This window comes from Lissotriton helveticus, chromosome 5_1 (genome assembly GCF_964261635.1).
Source record: "Lissotriton helveticus chromosome 5_1, aLisHel1.1, whole genome shotgun sequence".
Taxonomy (NCBI): Eukaryota; Metazoa; Chordata; class Amphibia; order Caudata; family Salamandridae; genus Lissotriton; species Lissotriton helveticus.
Genome location: NC_136065.1, coordinates 320095917 through 320118287, shown reverse-complemented (window position 1 = coordinate 320118287; position 22371 = coordinate 320095917). Strand labels below are relative to the sequence as shown.

General features: G+C 44.2%; 1 protein-coding gene across 2 annotated transcripts in view; it reads left to right on the top strand.

Annotated features, from left to right (window-relative positions):
• TNFRSF18 (TNF receptor superfamily member 18) overlaps positions 1-22371 on the top strand; it is a 186793-nt gene that overhangs the window by 146043 nt on the left and 18379 nt on the right. The window contains exons 4-6 of one of the 2 annotated variants that reach the window (XM_078642369.1): positions 10223-10321; positions 10535-10626; positions 19072-19203. In XM_078642369.1, the coding sequence (XP_078498495.1) occupies positions 10223-10321; positions 10535-10626; positions 19072-19203 (323 nt within the window). The remainder of the gene's footprint in view (positions 1-10222; positions 10322-10534; positions 10627-19071; positions 19204-22371) is intronic. The other variant, XM_078642370.1, reaches the window with a different exon arrangement.

The window sequence follows — 22371 nt, the reverse complement described above, 5'->3', positions numbered from 1 at the left end:
GGCCTGAGCAACCCTCGGCCCTGGTGCCACTGCACCTGTTGCACCAGTGAAGGCTTCACCCCTGTAAAAGTCCTCTTTTATAGATTTCTCTTTCAATCCTGCAAGATGATCAATCTTCCCAGGAACTGCAACTCTTCTCCTTTCACAGGTTATGTAAAATCTTTGCTCTTGCACACACTCCCAGCACGTGCCTTGACATACTAGCCACGTGATTTGTGTGTGGCCAGGTAAATTATGATAAAATGTTGTCTATTCGTTCGGCCTCCAGGTGAACACACACTTTTTTAGTTTATTGTAAATGCCATTGGTGGTCAGGCGTTGCATGAGGGGCAGTGTCATTTTGCTTGGGTGCAATATAATAAAACACAAGAAAGTGTACTTATGTGTTTAGCAGGGGTGACTGGCATGGATCGGGGGTAGCGGGGTGGGGGGGTGCGTAAACAAAGAAAAAAACATTCACCTTATCGCTGCATCTCTCCTCCGTCTCTCCTCCGCGTTGGCCAGAACAGGAAGCACCCAGGCTGCCCAAAGCCAATCACAACGCTGCAATGCAGCATTGTGATTGGTCTGAGCACAATGGTTCGGCGCTCAGGCGGGGACTGGAAGCCTGGGCATGTTTTCCACCCAGGCTTCAATGCAGCCTGGGTGGAGAACATGCAAAGTGCGCATGACTGTTTGGCCAGACCAAGACGGCCGGCCAAACATTTATGCGCACTTCACAGAGTGCTAACCACTCCTCTCGTGCTCCATGAGCAGAGCAGCCCGCCCCGCCAAGCTGCAGCAACAAGAAAAAATTAAATGATAACATCGAGTAATCATTTTATTTTTTCCTTTATTTACACTGCTGTAAAACAGTGGGCGACGTCCCTCCGCCTTACCAGAGGAGCCGCCCCCGGTGTTTAACAAAGATCATGTCTGCAGCAACAGCAGGGTAGAACGTCCAGATGACGTACAGTATCATGGGCGTCCGCAGGGGGGGGCAAGGAGGGGCGCTTGCCCCCCCCTGGAGCACCCCTCATTGCCCCCCTGCCAGGGCCAGCTGATCCACCGGGTGCTGGCTTCCTGGGGGCGCCGTCTTTACATCTTAGTTATGATTTTAAAAGCACCTGCGTTCCTCTCCTCCTGCAATTACCGGGCCCCACAAAAGTGTAAAGGTAACTCCTGTGATTAATGTTCTTCTTGGCCAGAGATCAGAATTTTGTGTAGTTGAGGTTTTTGACTTATGTGAAGGTAGTACAGAGGGTTAATATGCCTGCTGCAAAGAACGTGTACCAAGTAGATTAAAGAGTGCATTTAATGTAAATAGATCAGCAGGTTACTGCTTTTAAAAGAGCTATCCTTTTCTTACTTGCAATTTATAACTTAAAGTCCTATTATAGAATAGTGAGGTATTACCTTTCATCATAGAAGTGCATACACTCTGCTAAGTATAGAACATTCATTAATGTTGCAAAAAAGGTTAATTTGGGTAGAAATGGATTCTTATTATTAAAGAAAACTCCCAACTATGCTGTTTCTTTTTCGACTCTGAGTTTGTGCTTCTCCACACCAAGCACTCCTAAACTATACTGCCTACCAGTATGGATGAAATGTGACTCCTACACTTTTAGGGGCAGATCATCAACGGCCAGCGATAATTATCGCTGGCCGTGGGTAGCGTGCAAAAAATTAAGGCCGCATATCACCTTATTCTATCGCCTGGTGAGCGCGCTATCAGCAAGGCGCTTCGCCCAGGCGAGAGAAATCCAGGCAAAAGCGGCGAAAATAGTCGAAATTGCCGAAATTCCAGCAATAGAGAACCGCGTTAGGGAAAACCTAATCTATAATGGGAGACGTGGACAATCCATATCCCATTATAGATATGGCTTAGTAAGGAAAATAGCAGGCGTTATAAACCGGCGAAAAACCCGGTTAGCGCGGATTATAATATCGCTATGTGTGTTAGCGATACACTTGAAAATAGAGAGAATCAGGGTTAGTGATGATATCCCATGTTGTTTCACGGGACACGCCTCCCTTGCATCTCATTAGCGATGCAAGGCGATGCGATGTTGAAACCAGCGCTAATACCATTGAACACGCGTTAGCGTGCTCTTGTAAATAAAGTGATACTTTTATCGTTGCATTTTGTCTGAAAACGGATGCAAACGCGGCGATAAAAATATCACTAGGCCTTGATAATATGCCCCTTTGTCCTTTGGCTTATGTAACATTTCCTATACACTGATTTACACAAGTATGATTGATTGTCTGTGTAATGTGTGTGTGATGCAAAGTGCTCTGACATACTTTAATGGTATGAGGAGCGCTATATAACGAATTCAATGCATCTGAGAGAGAGTGGTTATGGATACTTGGTCACTCTTAAAGTGTGCTCGTGAGAGAATCCGTGGTGGAGGTGGTCATTGGGGGCGCCAACTAACATTGTTGCACTGGGTGCCACCAGCACTAAAGCTGACCTTGCCCCCTGCGGACGCCCATGCCACTATGCATTACACATGGTGCTCCAGCCACTGTTCCTCTCTAGCTCGCACTCTCTGTTCTATTCTGAAGCTCCTCTGCGTCCCAGGGCTCAGTAGGACAAGACGTAGGCTTCATTTTCCTGCACCGTCCCTTTGGCACTCTCTTCTAGATGAACTCCTGTGCATCTCATCGCATGTCACATCTAGACAACACCTGGGGACTCTGCTCTTTTCTAGATCCTTCTGAGTACCCTCTGCCCCCCCTCCATCTTATAATTTAGTCAGAAGCGCCAGGAGACCTCAGACTTCATAGCGCGCTCTGACACCATAACAAGATTGAGGCAAAGTCTTTTCAAATAATTATTGGATTATAGTGATGGACTGCCTAGAACAGTTGCTGTTAAGTATATTACTAAGCAGAAAGAATAGTCACATTTGAATAAAAGAGTGGCGTCTGCCTCTTGCTCTGGTGTTGTTTTTGTCCTCAGGCTGCTCCCCGCCCCGTCTCACCTCTCTGAGAGCCAGTGTCCCCTTTGACCCTCTACCTACCGCCCACCCCCTGCCCCGCCTCTTCTCCTGGTTCACACCTTGGTGCTTTCACACTTAACGTCACCTCCAGCTGCCATTTTCAGAGAGGGCCCCGGGCTCCCTATCACCGACATGAGGAGGAGGAAGAGAGAGGGGGGACAGAGGAAAACTTGGTGGGGTCGGGGAGACATATATACGGTGGGGGTGAGAGTGAACGAAGAGGGGGGAGAGAAAGAGAGAGAGAAGCAGTGGGGAAAGAGAGACCTTGAAGGAGGGAGGAAGGAAGATGAGAGAGCAAGTGGAGGGGGAGTTGAGGTCTGGGTGAGGGAGAGCAGCTTCAGAGAAGTGAGACATGTGTTCTAACTCCGCCAGTGAAGACAGCAGGTCCAAAGGAGAAAGAACCAGGCCAGACAGAGTAGGTCCAGGCAGTGTGCACGGAGGCAGGCTCGGTGGGTCCGGAAGAGGGACAGGGCAGGCAGAACAGCTCCAGAGAAGGGCGAGCCGGACCGGACCAGGGCGAGCCGATCCGGAACAGCAGATCCTCCCTGAGCAGGGAGACGGCGCGATAGACAATCAGAATGGAGTGTTGAGCTTTTGTGGTGTTAGGGGGTAAATTGAGGGTTCAGGGTGGGTCTGGGTTTTAAGGTGCCAGGGAATAATTTGAAGGTTCACGGTGGGTTAGGGATTGGGGTGCCAGGGGGATAATTTTAGGGTTCAGTGTGGGTATGGGTTTGGGGTACCGGGGGGGGGGTAATTTTAGGGTTCTGGGTGGGTACAGGTTTTGGGGTGCAAGGGGGGGAATTTTAGGGTTCAGGGCGGGTATGGGTTTTGGGGTGCCAGGGGGACAATTTTAGGGGTCAGGGCGGTATGGGTTATGGGGTGCCAGGGGGACAATTTTAGGGGTCAGGGCGGTATGGGTTATGGGGTGCCAGGGGGGGGGGATTTTAGGATTCAGGGTGGGTATAAGTTTTGGGGTGCCAGGGGGATATTTTTAGGGGTCAGTGTGGGTATGGGTTATGGATGCCAGGTGGGTAATTTTAGGGTTTGGGGCAGGTATGAGTTTTGGGGGGGCAGGGGTAATTTTAAGGTTCAGGGTGGGTATGGGTTTTGGGGTGTTAGGGGGTAATTTTAGGGTTCAGGGTGGGTATGGCTTTTGGGGTGCCAGGGGCATAATTTTAGGATTCAGGGAGGGTATGAGTTTAGGGGGGGTTGGGTAATTTTAGGGTTCAGGGTGGGTATGGGTTTTGGGGTGCTAGGGGGTAATTTTAGGGACCAGGGCAGGTATGGATTTTGGGGTCCCACAAAAGAAAGAGATGGCTGTGGCACAACAACCCTATGGTGTATGAGATCATATGCGGCCTGATAGCTGCCCCCCATGGCTCCTCCTGCACCCCAGTGTTTCTTGTGCCCCACCTGGCACACATCATGTCGGAGGATGGTGATGAAGTTAACATTTTGCCCCCCCCTGGAAAAATTTCTGCGGACGCCCATGTACAGTATGTGTGTCGTGAAGTAAGCTTGAGTTTCTGACTTTGGAACCTGGGTGTCCAGGTTCAAACCCCCAGCGCTAGACTCAACAGCAGTGATTCATTTGAGCCCTTGTTTTCCAGTGCTCGGCATCTGCTCTTAATTGTTAACACCTGCACTTATGATAGTCTGTCTCATGGGGGCATTGTTTGTCTAAATTAGAGAACGAGCAAATAGTTATTTCTTAATTTTATACCTTAAAAAAGACTGTTACTTGCCTCCCAAGCCATTATTATAGCTTTTGGTGCCTGGAATAGACAGAATTGTCACACTCGGAGGGGTGTGATCATTAGTAGTGATATTGATAATGTCATTGGCAGCTATGGCCAGGGAAATTGGTGATGCAAGCTCGCGAGGGCACTGGCACTTAACTTTTTCACAGATTTTGGACTGCTAAACCGCTTGTACTTCTGGGCAAATCACTTAATTCCCCTGTGCCTAGAAAGAAAAATATGTTTGAGTAATGCCCACTCGTTGTACATGATCTTGTATAACCCCTCATGTAATGTGCATCACTGTTAAATACATGCATGCTGTGCATTTGCCTGCCATCAGGTGTTTGGATTAGAATATCATAGCTGAGGCACATTCTCAGATTGTCATTTTCCATTATCTAGTTCAGAGTTGTTTACAATTGGCCCTGCACACTGATGATAAAGTCTGGACATCGAATTCCAGAAAACTTGTGGAGAAACAGTGGTGAAGCAGAATACTTGAAGCGGACTCACTGAAGGTTTTCAATACCTCATTCAACTTTAAAGTCCCAGCCACCACGTGGATTGAGATTTAGATTTCCATTCTGTAACTCCTGATTACCCTGCAAAGACAGTCCCACATTCTATAACCCTTGTTTACCAAGGACCATTGCTGAAGATGAGTGTAATGCAGGTAAAGGATTTTATTGTAAAAAGACTGATCTGCTCTGAAGGGAAAGGTCATGGGCACATTACACCATGACAACCCATAAGGACTCTACCAATGTTTATTCAAGAAGAGTTAGAAGAAATTACCAGAGAGGTTGAGGAGAAATTATTTAGAGTACTATCCATAAGATCAACCAAAAGGATCAGAGCCAAGGAATCTTTTGAGATCCTGAAGGCTAAGCTTATTGGGAGAATATATAGCTCCAGATATCCAACAGAAATCTGCAGTGGCAGAACAGTGACTTTACTTAAGTCACACAAAGAAGACAATTTATTTTTACAGTATTGAAATCAAAATTACACAAAAACATTCTCACTGCTTTCGACTTCGACCAGAGTTCACGACAAAAATTAGGCCTAGAGAACAGGAACGACCTCAGCATCAGGAAAAGCATCAAAAGAGGTTTGACTTCTGATGGAGGATCAATCATGAAAGGGTTTTCTGTCAAGGCAGAAGAAGGACATTTATAGAAGTGTCAACTTCATAAAGGAGTTCGCCTCCAAAAGGAGGTTCACTCTTTAGAACATACTTGGATTAAAGAAGAGCCTAGAGCTCAACAAGAACAGCCCTCAAAGGAGACTCGAAGTCTATCAACAGAATCCCCTCAAAAGGATGATTGGAGTAGAAAGGAGATTCTGTTGCCAGTAGAGTTTCACCCTTAAGGAAAATTAGGTTCAGGTTCATCTGTATCCACATACATCCTAGACACCTCTCAATCCAGATTCTGCAGCTACCACAGCACTGGGACCGCCCTCATAGCCACCACTGATGACATCCGCACCCTCCTCAACCAAGGCTACACAGCAGCCCTCGTCCTCCTGGACTTTTCAGCCACCGTAGACACTGTCTCCCACCACCCACTTGCTGCGGGACTCCACAAGGCCAGCATCCAAGGAACAGCCATAGACTGGATTTGATCTTTCCTCTCAGGCACAATACAAAGAATAAGACTCCTGCCCTTCCTCTCCGAACCAACAGAGATCAGATGCGGAGTACCCCAAGGATCCTCCCTAAGCCCCACGCTCTTCAACGTCAACATGGCCCCCCTCGCAGCCATCATCAGAAAACACAGACTCAATATAGTCTCATAAGCTGACGACACCCAGCTCATCCTCTCCCTCACCAAGGTACCTGACATCAACAGGCGCATTTTCCAAGAAGGGATGATAGAAGTTACAACCTGAAGATCGCCTCGGAGAAAACAGAAGTCCTCATCCTCGGCTCCACCCCCTCTGCATGGGACAACACTTGGTGACCCCCTGCCCTCTGAAACCCACCCACCCAAATGAACCTCCCTCGTAATCTCGGCATCATACTTGACTCTTCACTCTCCATGAACCGCCAGATCAACGTTGTTTCCTCCACTTGCTTCAACACCTTCTTCATGCTTCGCTAGACCTTCAAATGGATCCCCCCAATGCCAGGAAGACCGTCATGTACGCACTCATCACCAGCAGACTGGACTACGGAAACACCATCTACGCCGGAATCAACAAAGAACTCCTCTGCAGACTCCATACCATCCAGAACGCCAAAGCCAGACTTATCCACGACATCACCACATCACCCAGCACCTCTGCGACCTCCACTGGCTCCCTGTTGAAAGAGGAATAACCTTCAAACTGCTCACACATGCCTACAAAGCCCTCCATAACACCGGATCCCAATACCTCAACGAACGAATCTCCTTGCACGCCCCAAGAGAAACCTGCTCTCTGCCGACCTGGCCCTAGCAATGGTCCCCTGGATCCACAGGGCCAGAGCGGGTGGCAGATCCTTCTCCTACCTCACGACCAAGACCTGGAACAAACTCCCCCACAGCATCCGACGACACCCAACACTTCACCAATTCAGAAAGGACCTCAAGACCTGGCTCTTCGAATCTACGGAGCCGCTCACACCCCCACTCCCCTCAGCACCTTGAGACCCTCACGGGTGAGTAGCATGCTTTAAATCCCCTGATTGATTGATTGACATACTCAACAAGGCCAAAAGTCCAGCAAAAGAAAATACTCATTATGACTAACTCCTTGGATTAATTCCTTGGGTGTGTGGCTACAGCAGTTCCGATATTGCAAATGAGCACAAACACTTCACCTGGAGACAGATCAGACAACCATACAGGACATATTAAACCTACCATCAGGAGATACTACAACAGTATCTGCAAACTCAGCAGTCCGCCAGGTGTACTTTTACTGGCAATACAAGATCCAGGAGCAGTTGACCTCAAGGAAGGATATTACTTGGCTGCAAGTGGACTTTCCTTTCCTGTGTGCACTCAACTCCTGTTTGGGAAATAAAAGTGGTTGGAAATCACCTCAGATGGTTGGGTACTTTCAGCAGTCAACAAAGGATACAGCAAAAAGTCCTAACATATTCCATTAAATCCTCTTCCAGCAGAAGACAGTACCAGCAAGGGCCATCAATGTTGCGTTCCGGTAGAAGTGGTTTCTTTACTTGAATAAAGAGCAATAGAAGAGGTCCACAGTCAGAGCTGAGCAGAGTGTACTTTGTTGACAACTTTGCCTCTAGGGTGTTTACCAACCTTCTAGATGTCAGAACACCACATGAATTCCATCATTGTGTTCATGTCTGTCCTTACAGTGAGCAGAGGAATGGTGAAGCTGAAAACAATTCAGAAATACCAAATGCAGTAAACTACTGGCTTATTGTGCAATCCTGGCTTCACAATCAAAATGAAAATATCATATTTACAGCCACTTTAGACTTTACATTTCTTGGGATCATTCCTCAACTCAGTTGCACTAAAAGCTTGCTCACCACAGAGGAGAGGAGATGCGGTCTGGTGGCTAATCTGCCCCTGAGGACCTGGGATCTTGTCTCATCTCTTGTACTTGTCTGAAAACCTTTTGATTCTGGGCAAATCATTGAATTATTTTGTGCCTGAAATTGTAAATATGTTTGAATATATAATACAGTGATAGATATGTGCCATGCAAATGTGTAACTCCATCTATGATCTACACAGCTCTATTGCTACCTAGCTATAGATCCCAGTCCCTATGGGGGAATGGGAGGGGTGTGTGGGGCTAGGAGGTATGCACATCATACAGTTATCAATGCATGTGACAGAGATCAGCAGCATATCAATTTGCTGGAGCGCAACACTCTTGCACTGAAGGCTTTTCAGAAATTACTATACTGCAAGGATGTGTTGATGTCAGACAAAAATATGGTAACAGTGTATTACACACTGAAGGAGAGATGCACGCATTATTTTCGGTTGTCCATGATGGCTCTGTAGATTTGGGGCCTGCAACAGCACATTCCATGCTGCCAGCTCCTTGCCAGGAAGCGGACAACGGTTATGAAGGCCTACTGGAGAGAACTAATGAGGAGACACATAAGAGGCATCTCAAGATCAATATTCTCAGCACATTATTTTACAAATAGGATTCCAGGCATTGATCTCCTCTAAAAAGCCCTCTCGTGGGGCCAGTGAGGGACTGCAGCGCCACCCCCACAAGGAGTAACACCCGATGATGAAGCATGACACCCGCAAGGGTGTATGAGGGCACTATATCCAAACGGAGGGATTCCCCCCATCATTATTTATAAATCCCAACAGTCTTAGAATCTGACCACCAGTTTTGATTCCTTCTCACCAGCCATAATTTGGTTGATACTTTCAAGAGAACTTAGGAACAGTTACCCCCCAGTGTAGACACGTTGTTCTTTGGAAGCGCGGGTACTGGACCTCTTCTTTTTCCAAATAGCTTCCGGTCCCCATTTCTTTTTGTGTGATGATTGATCTGTTCATCACATGTGAAAAGACAAAACATCATTGTTAAACATCTAGCTACCCACTGCCCATGTTACTAGGGAACACTCTGCGGATCGATTGATCAGGGATATTTTCATAATAGTAGGCCCTCCAGCATCAGAGTACTTTACATAATACAGCAACAAACCTACATACACAATGGATCATTCCATAGGAAGGAACATGAGCAAGACCAGTGGATTCAGTATCAGCATTCAATAGCATGAAAAAACCATGATTCCTGAGTAATTTGCAGGATCCTCGATATTAAAGAGCATACCTTCAAGGTGCACACAAGAAAGAATACGCGACAATAATGATCCAACTATATACAAACTGATCACTTCTTAGGCCTTGGCAAAATGAAGAGAGTTGGCCATCCAACCATTCCCTGGTGTTGGGGCTACCCATGGCCCAGTGGCATGCAGCCTTAGTCAAAGTCATCAGAGCCTGTGACTCCAGTCCTGTAGACAGGTAGGCTAGATTTCAGGCAAATACTCTCACATGCTGCATGTTAGAACCTCTGGCCCATCTCGATAGGGGTCTGCGTAGGTAGGATCCTATTGAGGAGGAAGGCTTTGAGCTGTTTTTTTAAACATTAAACTTCTTTTTGTCATATATAAGATGTGACAACAGTGATCCTCATTGCCTTAACATGGACCATCAGCTTGCCCAACACTGACTGGCTTTGAAGGCAAGCTAATGAATCACCTCATGAGACTGAGAGGAAGAAGACATAAAATCACACATGATGAACAAAATGTAAACAAGTCTAGATTCCCTGAGTTGCTTTATATTGTTTCACTGATCATCTCTCACAAATCAGCGTCTTTGTACAATTCTTGTGAATGTTTCAACACTGCACAACTGCATGTGATGTTATGCACCACTGCTGCTCTTTTTATAACTAATTTCTGCTGGAAATGTGAGAGTGCTTTTGTCAAATAAATATATACAGGAATGCTACAAAACCCATGATTCTCCCTTCTGCTAGAACTGACAGTACTTCTAGTCAGCAAGTTACCACATCTGAGAAGCTTGCTCCGTCCACAGAAGGAACACTGTTGCATCCAAACAGCAGCGGCCCGTGCAGGTAATAGTGGTGAGGTGGTGGGGCCAAGTGGGAGTATTTCGAAAGACGACAACGAGGGGCAATTGATTATTTAGTTAATTTTTCCTTGTGGTCGTCTGTCAAATGTGGCTTGCATTCTATTGCTTGTTTCTGAGTGTTAGCATGAGAAAGTGTAAATAGTGTCTCTGAGCATGTATGACCTTCTATGTGTAAAGGACTACTCTTGTTTTTCAGCTGTGGGAGCCTAGGCCTGGAAACCATAGTGGCTGGAAACCAGACACATAATGCAATATGTGGCATCATGATTGTGAGCAAAACTGCACAAGGTACATAATATTCATTCAAATCCATATGAGATGGTAAACAACTCACCTAAGGCTGGAAGTGAGACTGGGCAGGCATGTGAAGATTGCACAAAATGTGTTTTATTATCAAAATCAACAAATACCTAGGATTATTTCACATTTTATGTGTACTGTACTATTTAACAGTTTATGTCAATCTTAGTGATATTGTTATAGAATTTAGTAGCATTTTCACACATAACATATTAAAAACATATATAAAGGAGCCAAAATAATAAATAATCAATTTCTTAACACAATTATAGCCAAAATGAGCCCCGCGACCATCCCCTTCGGGTCTTCCTGTGAAAAATCTGGGGATCTGGTTCGACGAAAAACTTAGTTTTGTCAATCAGATTAGTAAAGTGACAGGTACATGTTTCGGCATTTTGAAGATGCTCAGAAAATTTCTGCCCCTGTTGCCTCTGTCCGCCAAAGAAACAGTAATACGGGCCATAGTTATCTCCCATCTTGATTACGCCAAAGCATTGTATGTAGGTCTCTCTGGATACCTAATGTATACGTTGCAGGTAGTGCAGAACGCCGCTGCGCGGTTGCTGCTGGGTTTACCCAAACACAACATCTCCGCCGTTAAAAGCTAGGGTCTTGTTCAAGGCTCTAGTTACGGCCAAAGCGGCACTCTATGAATACGTTCCGGTGTATCTGAGGAAACGTTTTTCGTTTTAGGTCCCGGGCAGACTCTTGCGCTCCTCGAATACGTGCCTGACCTCTGTACCCAAAATCCGTTTGAAAAGAGAGGGGGGCAGCTCACTGTCTTATTTGGAAGCCAAGTCGTGGACCTCTCTACCCTGGAGCTCCATAGCCTTCGAAACCCCTCTCAGTTCAGGAAAAAAATTAAAACTCTGTTATTCAATTAAGCATGTTTTCCTTCTGTTCACTGCTCTCATTTGCTGGGCTCGTGCCGGGACACTCTTCTGAGTAGCCGTTCTCGTTACAAATCACCAATAACAATAACAATAAAATCACAAATGAAAAAGGCTGAACAATATTCCCAGTACAAAATTAATTGCTGTACACACTCTGGGTGGTTGTATTTAGCTGGTTTTCTGGTTAAAAAACAGTGAACTCTTAAACAAGCACAGACAAAGCCAACTGTTTTGGCTTTTGCTTATTGAAGCTTAGTAAAATGGATTCACTAATTCTCATAAGCCATGCGCAGCGTGGGCAGAATTTGTGCATGCTTCCCTCACATACACAAACCTGGTACAGCCAGCCAGCAGCAGTTTAAGTTCATATTGGATACTTTAAAAAGATGTGTACGTCACATGGAAGGCATCTGCACTATGCCCTAAGAGGAAGAAGGTACAGCATGTGCAATTCCATTGAGTCTTCCCTCCTATCCGTATATCGTTACAGTACCGGGAGTTCTAGTGTAAGACACTCACACTCACTATCAGAGTAAGTTTCCTTCACATACATAGCACAGTTAGAGCACTGGCATCTGGAGTGCAACCTCCCCATGCCCATGGGAATTTTGAAGTTCTCATACCTGATGATTAGATCATTACAACCTCACTACATCAGGAGTACCACTTAAGAGGATGCGGCTACACTTGTTTAGGTAAATACAATGACATTTAGTTTAATCTCGTGGTTCTTTCATTTAAATAAGGTGTTAAGGATTGCTTTAGTTTAATATAAATTAAATTAAATAAGGGTCAGGTTACTTATTTAAGTTGCTTCGGTTTAAATTTGTTAAACTTTATTATAAATTGTGTATTTTAATTTATTGTAAACTGCTTAAGCATCAGATTAATTAAATTAAAGATTGCAGCAAATAATATAATGTATTTAAAATGAAAATAAATACATTAAAACTAGTTTAGTATTCGGCAATGCAGCGAGCGCAAGGTAAGAGGTTTTCCCCCCTCCCTCCCTGCCCCACTGCTCTTACCCATGCAGGCCACGCCTGTTTTTCACTCTACTTGAGGTGGAAAGATATGCCGACTTTTTCTTTGCACGTTTGGCTCATTCTGATCTTTTCAATGCAATATGACAAATGGGTGCATCGTTTTTTTGCTCTGGAAGTTTGCCTTTTGTGGATATTTATTTGCACAGTGGTATCATGAAGAAGAACGTTGCATTCCTAAATTATCTAGGTGATGTATACCTTATGCAGAGCCGTTTTCGTTGTGGATAAGAATAGATGAAACAGAAATCATCACAAAAGTCAAAGTTGTTATGTAGATGTGGAAAAGTTATACACTGCACACCCTTATGAAGTTGTAGGGGTTCCCTTTGTCCTTTGGGAACGTTGGAAAGCAATCTCTGTACTCCTAAACTACACTGGATGTCCTTTTGTCACGGGTATGAATGGGTTGTGCTGTAATCCATCCTTATCTCAAAAATGAATTATTTATGTGTCCGCAATACCTTCCTATTGCTACCCAGTGTTGTAATGCACAAAACCTGATTCTTCTGCCAGATATCTTTTGGCTAATAAGGTTTTAGTGCCTTCATTTAACAGAAACACAAACATGGGGGCCCATTAGGATGGCGGGCGGATCGCCCCCGCCAGGCTGGCGGTAGCCACCGCCGGCCTGGCGGGGGCGATCCGCCTGCCATCCTTGCTCTGAAAACCCCCCGCCATATTAGGATGGCGGGGGGGGAGGACCGCCGCGGACGGCGCTTTTCGGCCGCTGCTTTTCCGCCCTGGTCGCAAGGCGACCGGGGCGGAAAAGGTATAATATGGTGGCGGTGTCTATGAGACACCGCCAGCCATATTATGATGGGCCAATGTGAATGACTTTCCCCCCCCCCCGCAATTTAAAGTGCAACGTAGCAGGCACCGCGCGGGGCCTGTCATGTTGTGCTTTGAAATGCTTTGGAATTCCAATTGAAGCCCATGTTAGATGTGAAGGACATCTAACATGGGCTTCAATTGGAATTCCATAGAGCATATTATCTAGCCCATTATTGCCGTTTTAGCGGCAGTTTTCTGCCGCTAAAGCGGCGATAATGTTATCGCCAGTCTTGATAATATGCCCCCCATTTGCTTCTAGTTGCTCTCTAATTTTTGTGAAGTTAGAGATTTGAGGCACAAGAACATTATGTAATGCTCCTTGGATAATGGATTGTGATCCAAGTCCAAATGTATGAGACAATTTTGAAAAGATTGCGATTACCTAAAATTGCGACTACAACTAGGGAATCGCAAATTTCGATTCCCTTACCACATGTACCAAGCATTTTCTAAATGCAAACTGTGCATTTCGGAAAATTATATTACCATCGACTTCAAGTTGACGGTAACCATGTGCAAAGTTTGAAAAATGCTCAAAAAAAGCTTTTTTCAAAAGTGCCATGTAGCACACACATGGTTCGCTTTACATGTGCACATTTTTTTGGGGGGGTGCTTCTGGGTGGCCTTAGGCCCCTGGCACCCTTGGCTTTGCATTACCTAATTTGCGATGACCAATTACGTAATCGCAAATTAGCTAATGCAAAACCATTAGCACCTATATGCCTATTTGTTCCTATGGTCTTTAATTCCATAGGAACAAATGGAGTAGTGTTACCTAATAGCTATTACCTATTTACCGAATTGCCTTTTGGTAATACTAAGGAATCGCTCAATCTTCAGCGATTCCTTTCATACATAGCATTTTATGATTACCAAATAGCGATTCAGTAAAAAATGCTTTTTTGATGCATGTGGCCCCAAGTGTTTTATAGTGCTCTGTTGCTCCTCACTAACAAGGCTTGTGTGCTACCAATACATACCAGTGGAGAATCCAAGAATTAGACTTGTGGTTACTGAATGTACAATATGCAAACTAGCAGCTAAATTGGCAGGAATTGAAAATACGCCCTAAACATGTAATGCATAATCTGAGATATTTTAAGAAACTCTCAGAGCCATACCTACAAGGGGGGTAATCATCTGCTGTATTTTTGGCGTTAGCTGAGATCTTTTGATTTTACCAAAATTATATTTATAATATACTCACACTTACAAGAGATTTCAGTAAATCCTCTTCATCACTTTTGGTCTGTCATTAAGTCATTCATATTTTTCTTCCACCCAGTACAGCATACAGCATTGTGTTAACCCACCGTAGCCATTGGCTAACTTCACTCTCAGTGACAGCATTCTGCCCTTTCACAAAAAGCACATCAGTACACAAAATAGTTCCCTTAAGTACCAGGTCTGCCATTGCCTATGTGTGCTTTTTAAGGCCAAACAATATTTTTGCTTTTAGCCAATTTTATTTTTAGATAGAAGGGCGCCCGGCGGCTTCCTTGACAATATGGTTTTGCAAACACTATGACAAAACAAGTATTAGTAAAAGACATAAGTTTGAAAACAACACCAGTATTATTAGCTTTACCAATGCTTTTATTTATATGTGCTTCCCTGTTGATATTTAAATTGTACAGGACAAAGTGCAATTCCAGAATGACAAACGTTCAGTATTTCTTCAGACAAACTTCAGTTTTCAGTCATGTGTTCACTTATTAAGTTGCAATTTATTTTCTGTTACATTGTTAGCAAATCATTTCTTGGAATTCACAGTAATGCCCTTTACGCTGAAGCGTGGAATACTAAAAAACTATTGTACATTGTTGATTGAATTATTATTTAATTTTTTTGTGAAATTAAATCAATCTGTCACTGCAACGCAAGGGCTGTTTCCGCTGATAGAGCCCCGTGAAGTAATTAGTGCTGGTACAATAAGTACATCCGGCAGTCTTTAATTAAGGCAGTGCCTGGGGTGGCATCCTGGAGGAAACTGAGGCTTTTGTTTTTGGACAGTGGGCTAAGGGTACCTTTCCAGGTCCCTTCTGGCTGCAGTTGTAGGAGTCCTGGCCCACTAAAAGCCCTGACAGGTGGTATGGACCATAAAGCCTGCCCAATCTACCTGTTGCCCTTCCTGGTGATCTTACCATAGTCACTTCCTAGTCCCCAACTCTATCTTTGCTCTCTCACTCTAATCTGAGCTTTAGTCAATTGAAAGTGTAGTCTTTAGAAGTAGAACCAATAAACCAGGTAGAGCTTGCAGAACACATCTCCAGAATAGGACACGGTGCTCTAGATTTGGTTTCAGTACTGGGCACCGACATATAGATGAAGCCTCCAGAAGCTAATGTGCTAGTGTTAGAAATGAGGTCTCTAGTTGGCAGAGGTATGCACTCTGTCCATGTAGGGACCACAATCCTAGTCAGGTTAAGCAAGATACATACTAAAAGATAACCTGTGCTTACTATCAGGTAGCTTGGTGAAGAGCAGGCAGGCTTATCTAAAGAGGCAATGTGTGAAGTATTTGTTCAACACACTCACCGTAACACAATGAAAACACCATAAAAAGATTCCACACAAGTTTAGAAAAATAGAGAAAATTGATCTAAGCAAAAGAAGACCAGACAAAAGTCCAATCAGTAGCAGTCGAGATATGATTTTTTAGAGATTAAATACAAAAGTAGTGCTTAGAAATCACTAGCGGTCAAAAGGTCACTTGAGTTCATGAGGGACCGGTTCAAATCCAAAGTGCAGCCTGACAGCTGGAGGGCAGGTCAGCTACAGGACGCCAGATAGGTCCTGCTGAAGTAATACCTTGGCTGGAGCAAGTGTTGATGTTGGAGCCCTCTGAAGTGCACAAAGATCCTTTTCAACCCAGTCCTGTCTGCCAGGCTAATGGTGGAGGGTGAATCACTGCTTTATGTGTGGACAGGACACTACCTAATGAAGTGTAAGTGTCAGCCCTCTGATTCCTCCTTGCCCAGGGAGACCCATCAGAATTCAGATGAATGCATGTGAGTGCTCAGAATGTAGATGAGCCTCACCTTACTTGATTTGTGGCTGTCTAGAAGGAATGCGCAAAGTGTAGCTGTCACCCACCCCAGACATGTATTGGAGACAGGCTGCAGACACACAGAGTAAAGTTGAGAGCAGAAAATCGTCCATTGTCTAAAAGTGGCATTTCTAAAATAGTAATGTCAAATTCAACTTTACCACTATAGAGGATTTATCATTATCATCTCAAAAATATGGAACATGATTTGGCTACTCCTTTCTAAAACGGAATTACAGCTTTAAAGTTTTTAAGGACCACCCAATGCTAGCCTATGAGAAGAATAGGCCTCACAGTAGCAAATCAGTCTTGACCTTGTTCCTTGTGGGAACAGTCCAGCCCGAACTGCCAAGCCAGGTCTTCCCGGGACCGGAAACAAGCATCCTGGGACCCGTTTCAGGGCATCACCCTTGATCAACCAGGCTAGCTTGAATCCAGTGGTGTAGTGAGCATGGGACCCACTTCTGAGCATACCCTTCCCACTTAGGGCGACATATGCAAAAGAAACAGTTGATGGACGGAATGCTGGACAATGCAAGCATTCATGCCCAGTCACAAGGATCTGGGATTAATCCATCATTCTTTTGCTCAGCAAACCACCCCAGTGTGGACCCAGCCATATGCAAATCAGTCTTGATCCTGTTCCTTGTGGGAACAGTCCAACCCGAACTGCCAAGCCAGGTCCTCCGGGACAGGAAAATAGCATCCTGGGACCGGTTTCAGGGCATCACTGAAACAGGCCCACTAGTAGCATTTAGATCACAGACCCTGGGTATATGGCATACTACTTTACAAGGGACTTAGAGGTAAACTAAATATGTCAATCAGGTATATACCAATGTCACCATGTTTTAGTGGAGAAACACATGCACTTTGGCACTGGTTAGCAGTGGTAAAGGGCTCAGAGTCCTGAGGCCAACAAAAAGATACAATAAACAGTGGAGGTAAGCGGTGAAAAAGTTGGGGGAAGATAACCCTAAGAATGACAGGTCCAACAGTTACGTATTCCAGGCCACACCTTTGGAACTCGAACCAGTACTCCTGATCTGGTTTTTAGTACTCTGCATTGTTCCCCAGATACTGATCTAGATAGAACATGGCACATACTAACCCGCAGGGGGCTAAACGGAGGCCTTGGTCTTGTGCTTTTCTGAATACATAGCATGCCCCCTAGCCAGACTGGGTCAGGTTACAAATTCTATTATGCTTTTACTTACAGAAGCTGCCATAGGCCGACTCTAGCTCCTGGCTGGCTAGCACCCTACACTCTATTCTTTCCTGCTCACAATCTCGAACGCACTGCGTACGCTTGAAGGTGCTAACAACATTCAAACTACCTTATATGTTGTATTATTCTTGGTTTTAGAGTGTGACATCACCCTATTCATGAGATATTATTGGCTAGCACTGTGCTCTCTATTCTTTCCCTCACATATCGCCTGGGTATTCTCGCTCATTAACTGCTTGCAAACTATTTTTTTTCCTTGTTTTGACTTGGTTTTAGAGTGCGCCCCAATTTCACTTATGGAAAATTATTGTTTTCATTCTTTCAAATGTCCCTACTAGCAAAGTTCTAGCGGTACTAACTGTCACTTTCTTTTATGTGTAGTTGCAATGGACACTTGTTTCTTTTTTTCCAGACATGTAATGATTTTCATTAAACGAGCATAAATAAACTATACACATCGCCTCTATTCTCTTCTCTGTGTTTTGATAACGCTCTGAAGCATTTCACCTGATTTCTTTCTTCCTCGCACTTTCGAATCTCTATTTCAGTTTCCCTCCAACGCACTCTCCCTACTTATTTTTCTATTTTAATTCATATGTACTGTTAAGTTAAAACCCTACGCAGACATTAAACACAACAAAAAGGCTTAGATCTGCCCCCAGTTAGGACACCTTCCAGAGATGTGTGGCGTGACTAATAGGTGTACAGCTCTTCCTGTGGCTTCTAGCGGATGTCGCTTGTGGTCCCTGTACACTAAGACTAGGTTTCCGTCAGTGCAGCACTGGAAGGTACCAAACTAGCTCTTGGATCCGTGAAGATGGTCATCTTTCTGAGAAAAGAAACTGTTTCTGTCCAGTGTGAATACCAAACAACCTGTTGACATCCGGTTACAAAGTAGCACTCCTTCCTGAGGTGCACACATGTCACTCTTTATAACTCAGTCGCTTTCTATGAAGATGTATCCTCTGTTCTCTCTTTACATAGTGTTTATATAGCGTACATTACAATTAGCCAATAAAACTGTACTTATTTTACGGGCCTTGAAGGATGAAGACTGAAACAGTGAGTCTGCCATTTTGGGATCTGAAACTAAGTCCTTCTGATATCACAGGTGTATCTCCACCCACTGAGTTGTCTCACCAGCACTCTATCAGGTTTTCTTTGGATCCTTGTTGAAAGACCTGGCCTTTGATTTTCGAAAGTCTTCCTTCACCATTGACCTGTCCCCCGTACATTTGTATGTAGAGTTGATGGTCTTGAAGGTTTGCTACTGCATTGACCTGGCTCTGGTGGCGTGTGTTCTTTCACTTTTCTAGAGCACAATTTTACCCAAATTTTAAAGTGCTTTGGCAGCTATTCAATTACTCTGCTTGGTCTCCTTTCTAGAATCACAAGGCTCACCCACTACCATCCTCGCCCTCCTGACAGCCGTGGCGATCTTCATCCTGATCCTGGGTACCATCTTCCTGCATCTCTATATCTGGCGGATGAAGATGGAGAAGCTGTTGATTGCTAAAGGTGAGTACTTGGTGAGGAGCTGGAGTGATGTCATAATTTGCTGTGCCAGCTCCGAGAGCTTTAATACTATGACATAACTCCAGAAACCTGAAACCACACTGTTACACATCTCCACCAACCTGTTACTATAATATGGCATAATCCCAGGATATTGACATCAGACTAATTTCACTACAGGAACCTACCCTTCGACTGTGATAACATAACCAAAAGTATGGCGTCATAACTTTGAGATTACTCTAGGAACCAGCTGCTAGACCTTGTGATCCTTCTTGAATCTGGCCTTAGACTGCAACATCACACCAGTAGCTGGGTGTAAAACTGTGATCACGCCAAGATGTTGGCTTTACTGTGACATTACTTACAGAAACTGATGACAGGTTGTGAGATCGCTCCAGGAATCTTACACCAGACTATGATGGCTCCGAGTATCTGACGTCAGACGTCGATGCTGCAGGGACCTGACATAAAACATTAATCTAATGGCAAGATTCTGGCGTCAGACTGAAATGTTACTTATGGAGACACTGTAGAGTAGAAACACTACAATAAAGTGACATCTCTGCTTAAGGCATGTGTCAGAATGGGAGGTCAGTCCAAAAACCCAGATTCAGACTACGACATCATTTCAGAAACCCACATTCAGACCCTGACATTAATCCAGTGACTCGAATTCAAACTCGGATGTTACGCCAAACGTCCAACTTCAGACCGTGTCATCGATTCAGAAACCCTACTGCAGACTGTGACATCACTTCCGAAACCCGACTTCAGACTAGGACAGCAGTCCAGAAACCCGCCTTCAGACTGTAACATCACTACAGTAGTCTGACTATATACTGTGGCATTACTCCATTGATCCGACTTCAGACTGTATTTTCACTCCAGTTGTCTGACTTCAGACTGTGACATTACTCCAGTAGTCTGACTTCAGACTGTGACATTACTACAGTATTCCGACTTTAGATTGTGACATTACTACAGTATTCCGACTTCAGATTGTGACATTACTACAGTAGTCTGACTTCAGATTGTGACTTTATTACAGTAGTACGACTTCAGATTGTGACGTTACTCCAGTAGTCCAACTTCAGATTGTGACATTACTACAGTAGTCTGACTTCAGATTGTGACATTACTAGAGTAGTCCGACTTCGGATTGTGACATTACTCCAGTAGTCCGACTTCAGATTGTGACATTACTACAGTATTCCGACTTTAGATTGTGACATTACTACAGTAGTCCGACTTCGGATTGTGACATTACTTCAGATTGTGACTTTATTACAGTAGTCTGACTTCAGATTGTGACTTTATTACAGTAGTACGACTTCAGATTGTGACGTTACTCCAGTAGTCCAACTTCAGATTGTGACATTACTACAGTAGTTTGACTTCAAATTGTGACATAGTCCGACTTCGGATTGTGACATTACTACAGTAGTCTGACTTCAGATTGTGACGTTACTACAGTACTCTGACTTCGGATTGACTTCGGATTGTGAAATTACTACAGTAGTCTGACCTCGGATTGTGAAATTACTACAGTAGTCCGACTTCGGATTGTGACATTACTCCAGTAGTCTGACTTCAGATTGGGACGTTACTCCAGTAGTCCGACTTCAGATTGTGACATTACTTCAGATTGTGACTTTATTACAGTAGTCTGACTTCAGATTGTGACTTTATTACAGTAGTACGACTTCAGATTGTGACGTTACTCCAGTAGTCCAACTTCAGATTGTGACATTACTACAGTAGTTTGACTTCAAATTGTGACATAGTCCGACTTCGGATTGTGACATTACTACAGTAGTCTGACTTCAGATTGTGACGTTACTACAGTACTCTGACTTCGGATTGACTTCGGATTGTGAAATTACTACAGTAGTCTGACCTCGGATTGTGAAATTACTACAGTAGTCCGACTTCGGATTGTGACATTACTCCAGTAGTACGACTTCAGATTGTGACGTTACTCCAGTAGTACGACTTCAGATTGTGACATTACTACAGTAGTACGACTTCAGATTGTGACGTTACTCCAGTAGTCCGACTTCAGATTGTGACATTACTACAGTAGTCCGACTTCGGATTGTGACATTACTACAGTAGTCCGACTTCAGATTGGGATGTTACTCCAGTAGTCCGACTTCAGATTGTGACATTACTACAGTAGTACGACTTCAGATTGTGACGTTACTACAGTAGTCCGACTTCAGATTGTGACATTACTACAGCAGTACGACTTCAGATTGTGATGTTACTACAGTAGTCCGACTTCAGATTGTGACATTACTACAGCAGTCCGACTTCAGATTGTGACATTACTACAGCAGTACGACTTCAGATTGTGATGTTACTACAGTAGTCCGACTTCAGATTGTGACGTTACTACAGTAGTACGACTTCAGATTGTGATGTTACTACAGTAGTCCGACTTCAGATTGTGACATTACTACAGCAGTAGGACTTCAGATTGTGATGTTACTACAGTAGTCCGACTTCAGATTGTGACGTTACTCCAGTAGTCCGACTTCAGATTGTGACATTATTACAGTAGTACGACTTCAGATTGTGACGTTACTCCAGTAGTACGACTTCAGATTGTGACATTACTACAGTAGTACGACTTCAGATTGTGACGTTACTCCAGTAGTCAGACTTCAGATTGTGACATTACTACAAGTAGTCCGACTTCAGGTTGTGAAATTACTACAGTAGTCCGACTTCAGATTGTGACGTTACTCCAGTAGTCCGACTACAGATTGTGACATTAGTACAGTAGTCCGACTTCAGATTGGGATGTTACTCCAGTAGTCCGACTTCAGATTGTGACATTACTACAGTAGTCCGACTTCAGATTGGGATGTTACTCCAGTAGTCCGACTTCAGATTGTGACATTACTACAGTAGTACGACTTCAGATTGGGACGTTACTCCAGTAGTCCGACTTTCAGATTGCGACATTACTACAGTAGTCCGACTTTAGATTGTGACATTACTCTAGTATTCCGACTTCAGGTTGTGTCATTACTCCAGTAGTCTGCCCTCATACTGTGACGTTACACAAATCCTAGGAACATTCTTCCTCCACTCCAAACGTAAGTACGTGCTTAAACGTGTAATGTGCTAGGGGTAGTCAATTAAAAAGGCAGGAATAACTAT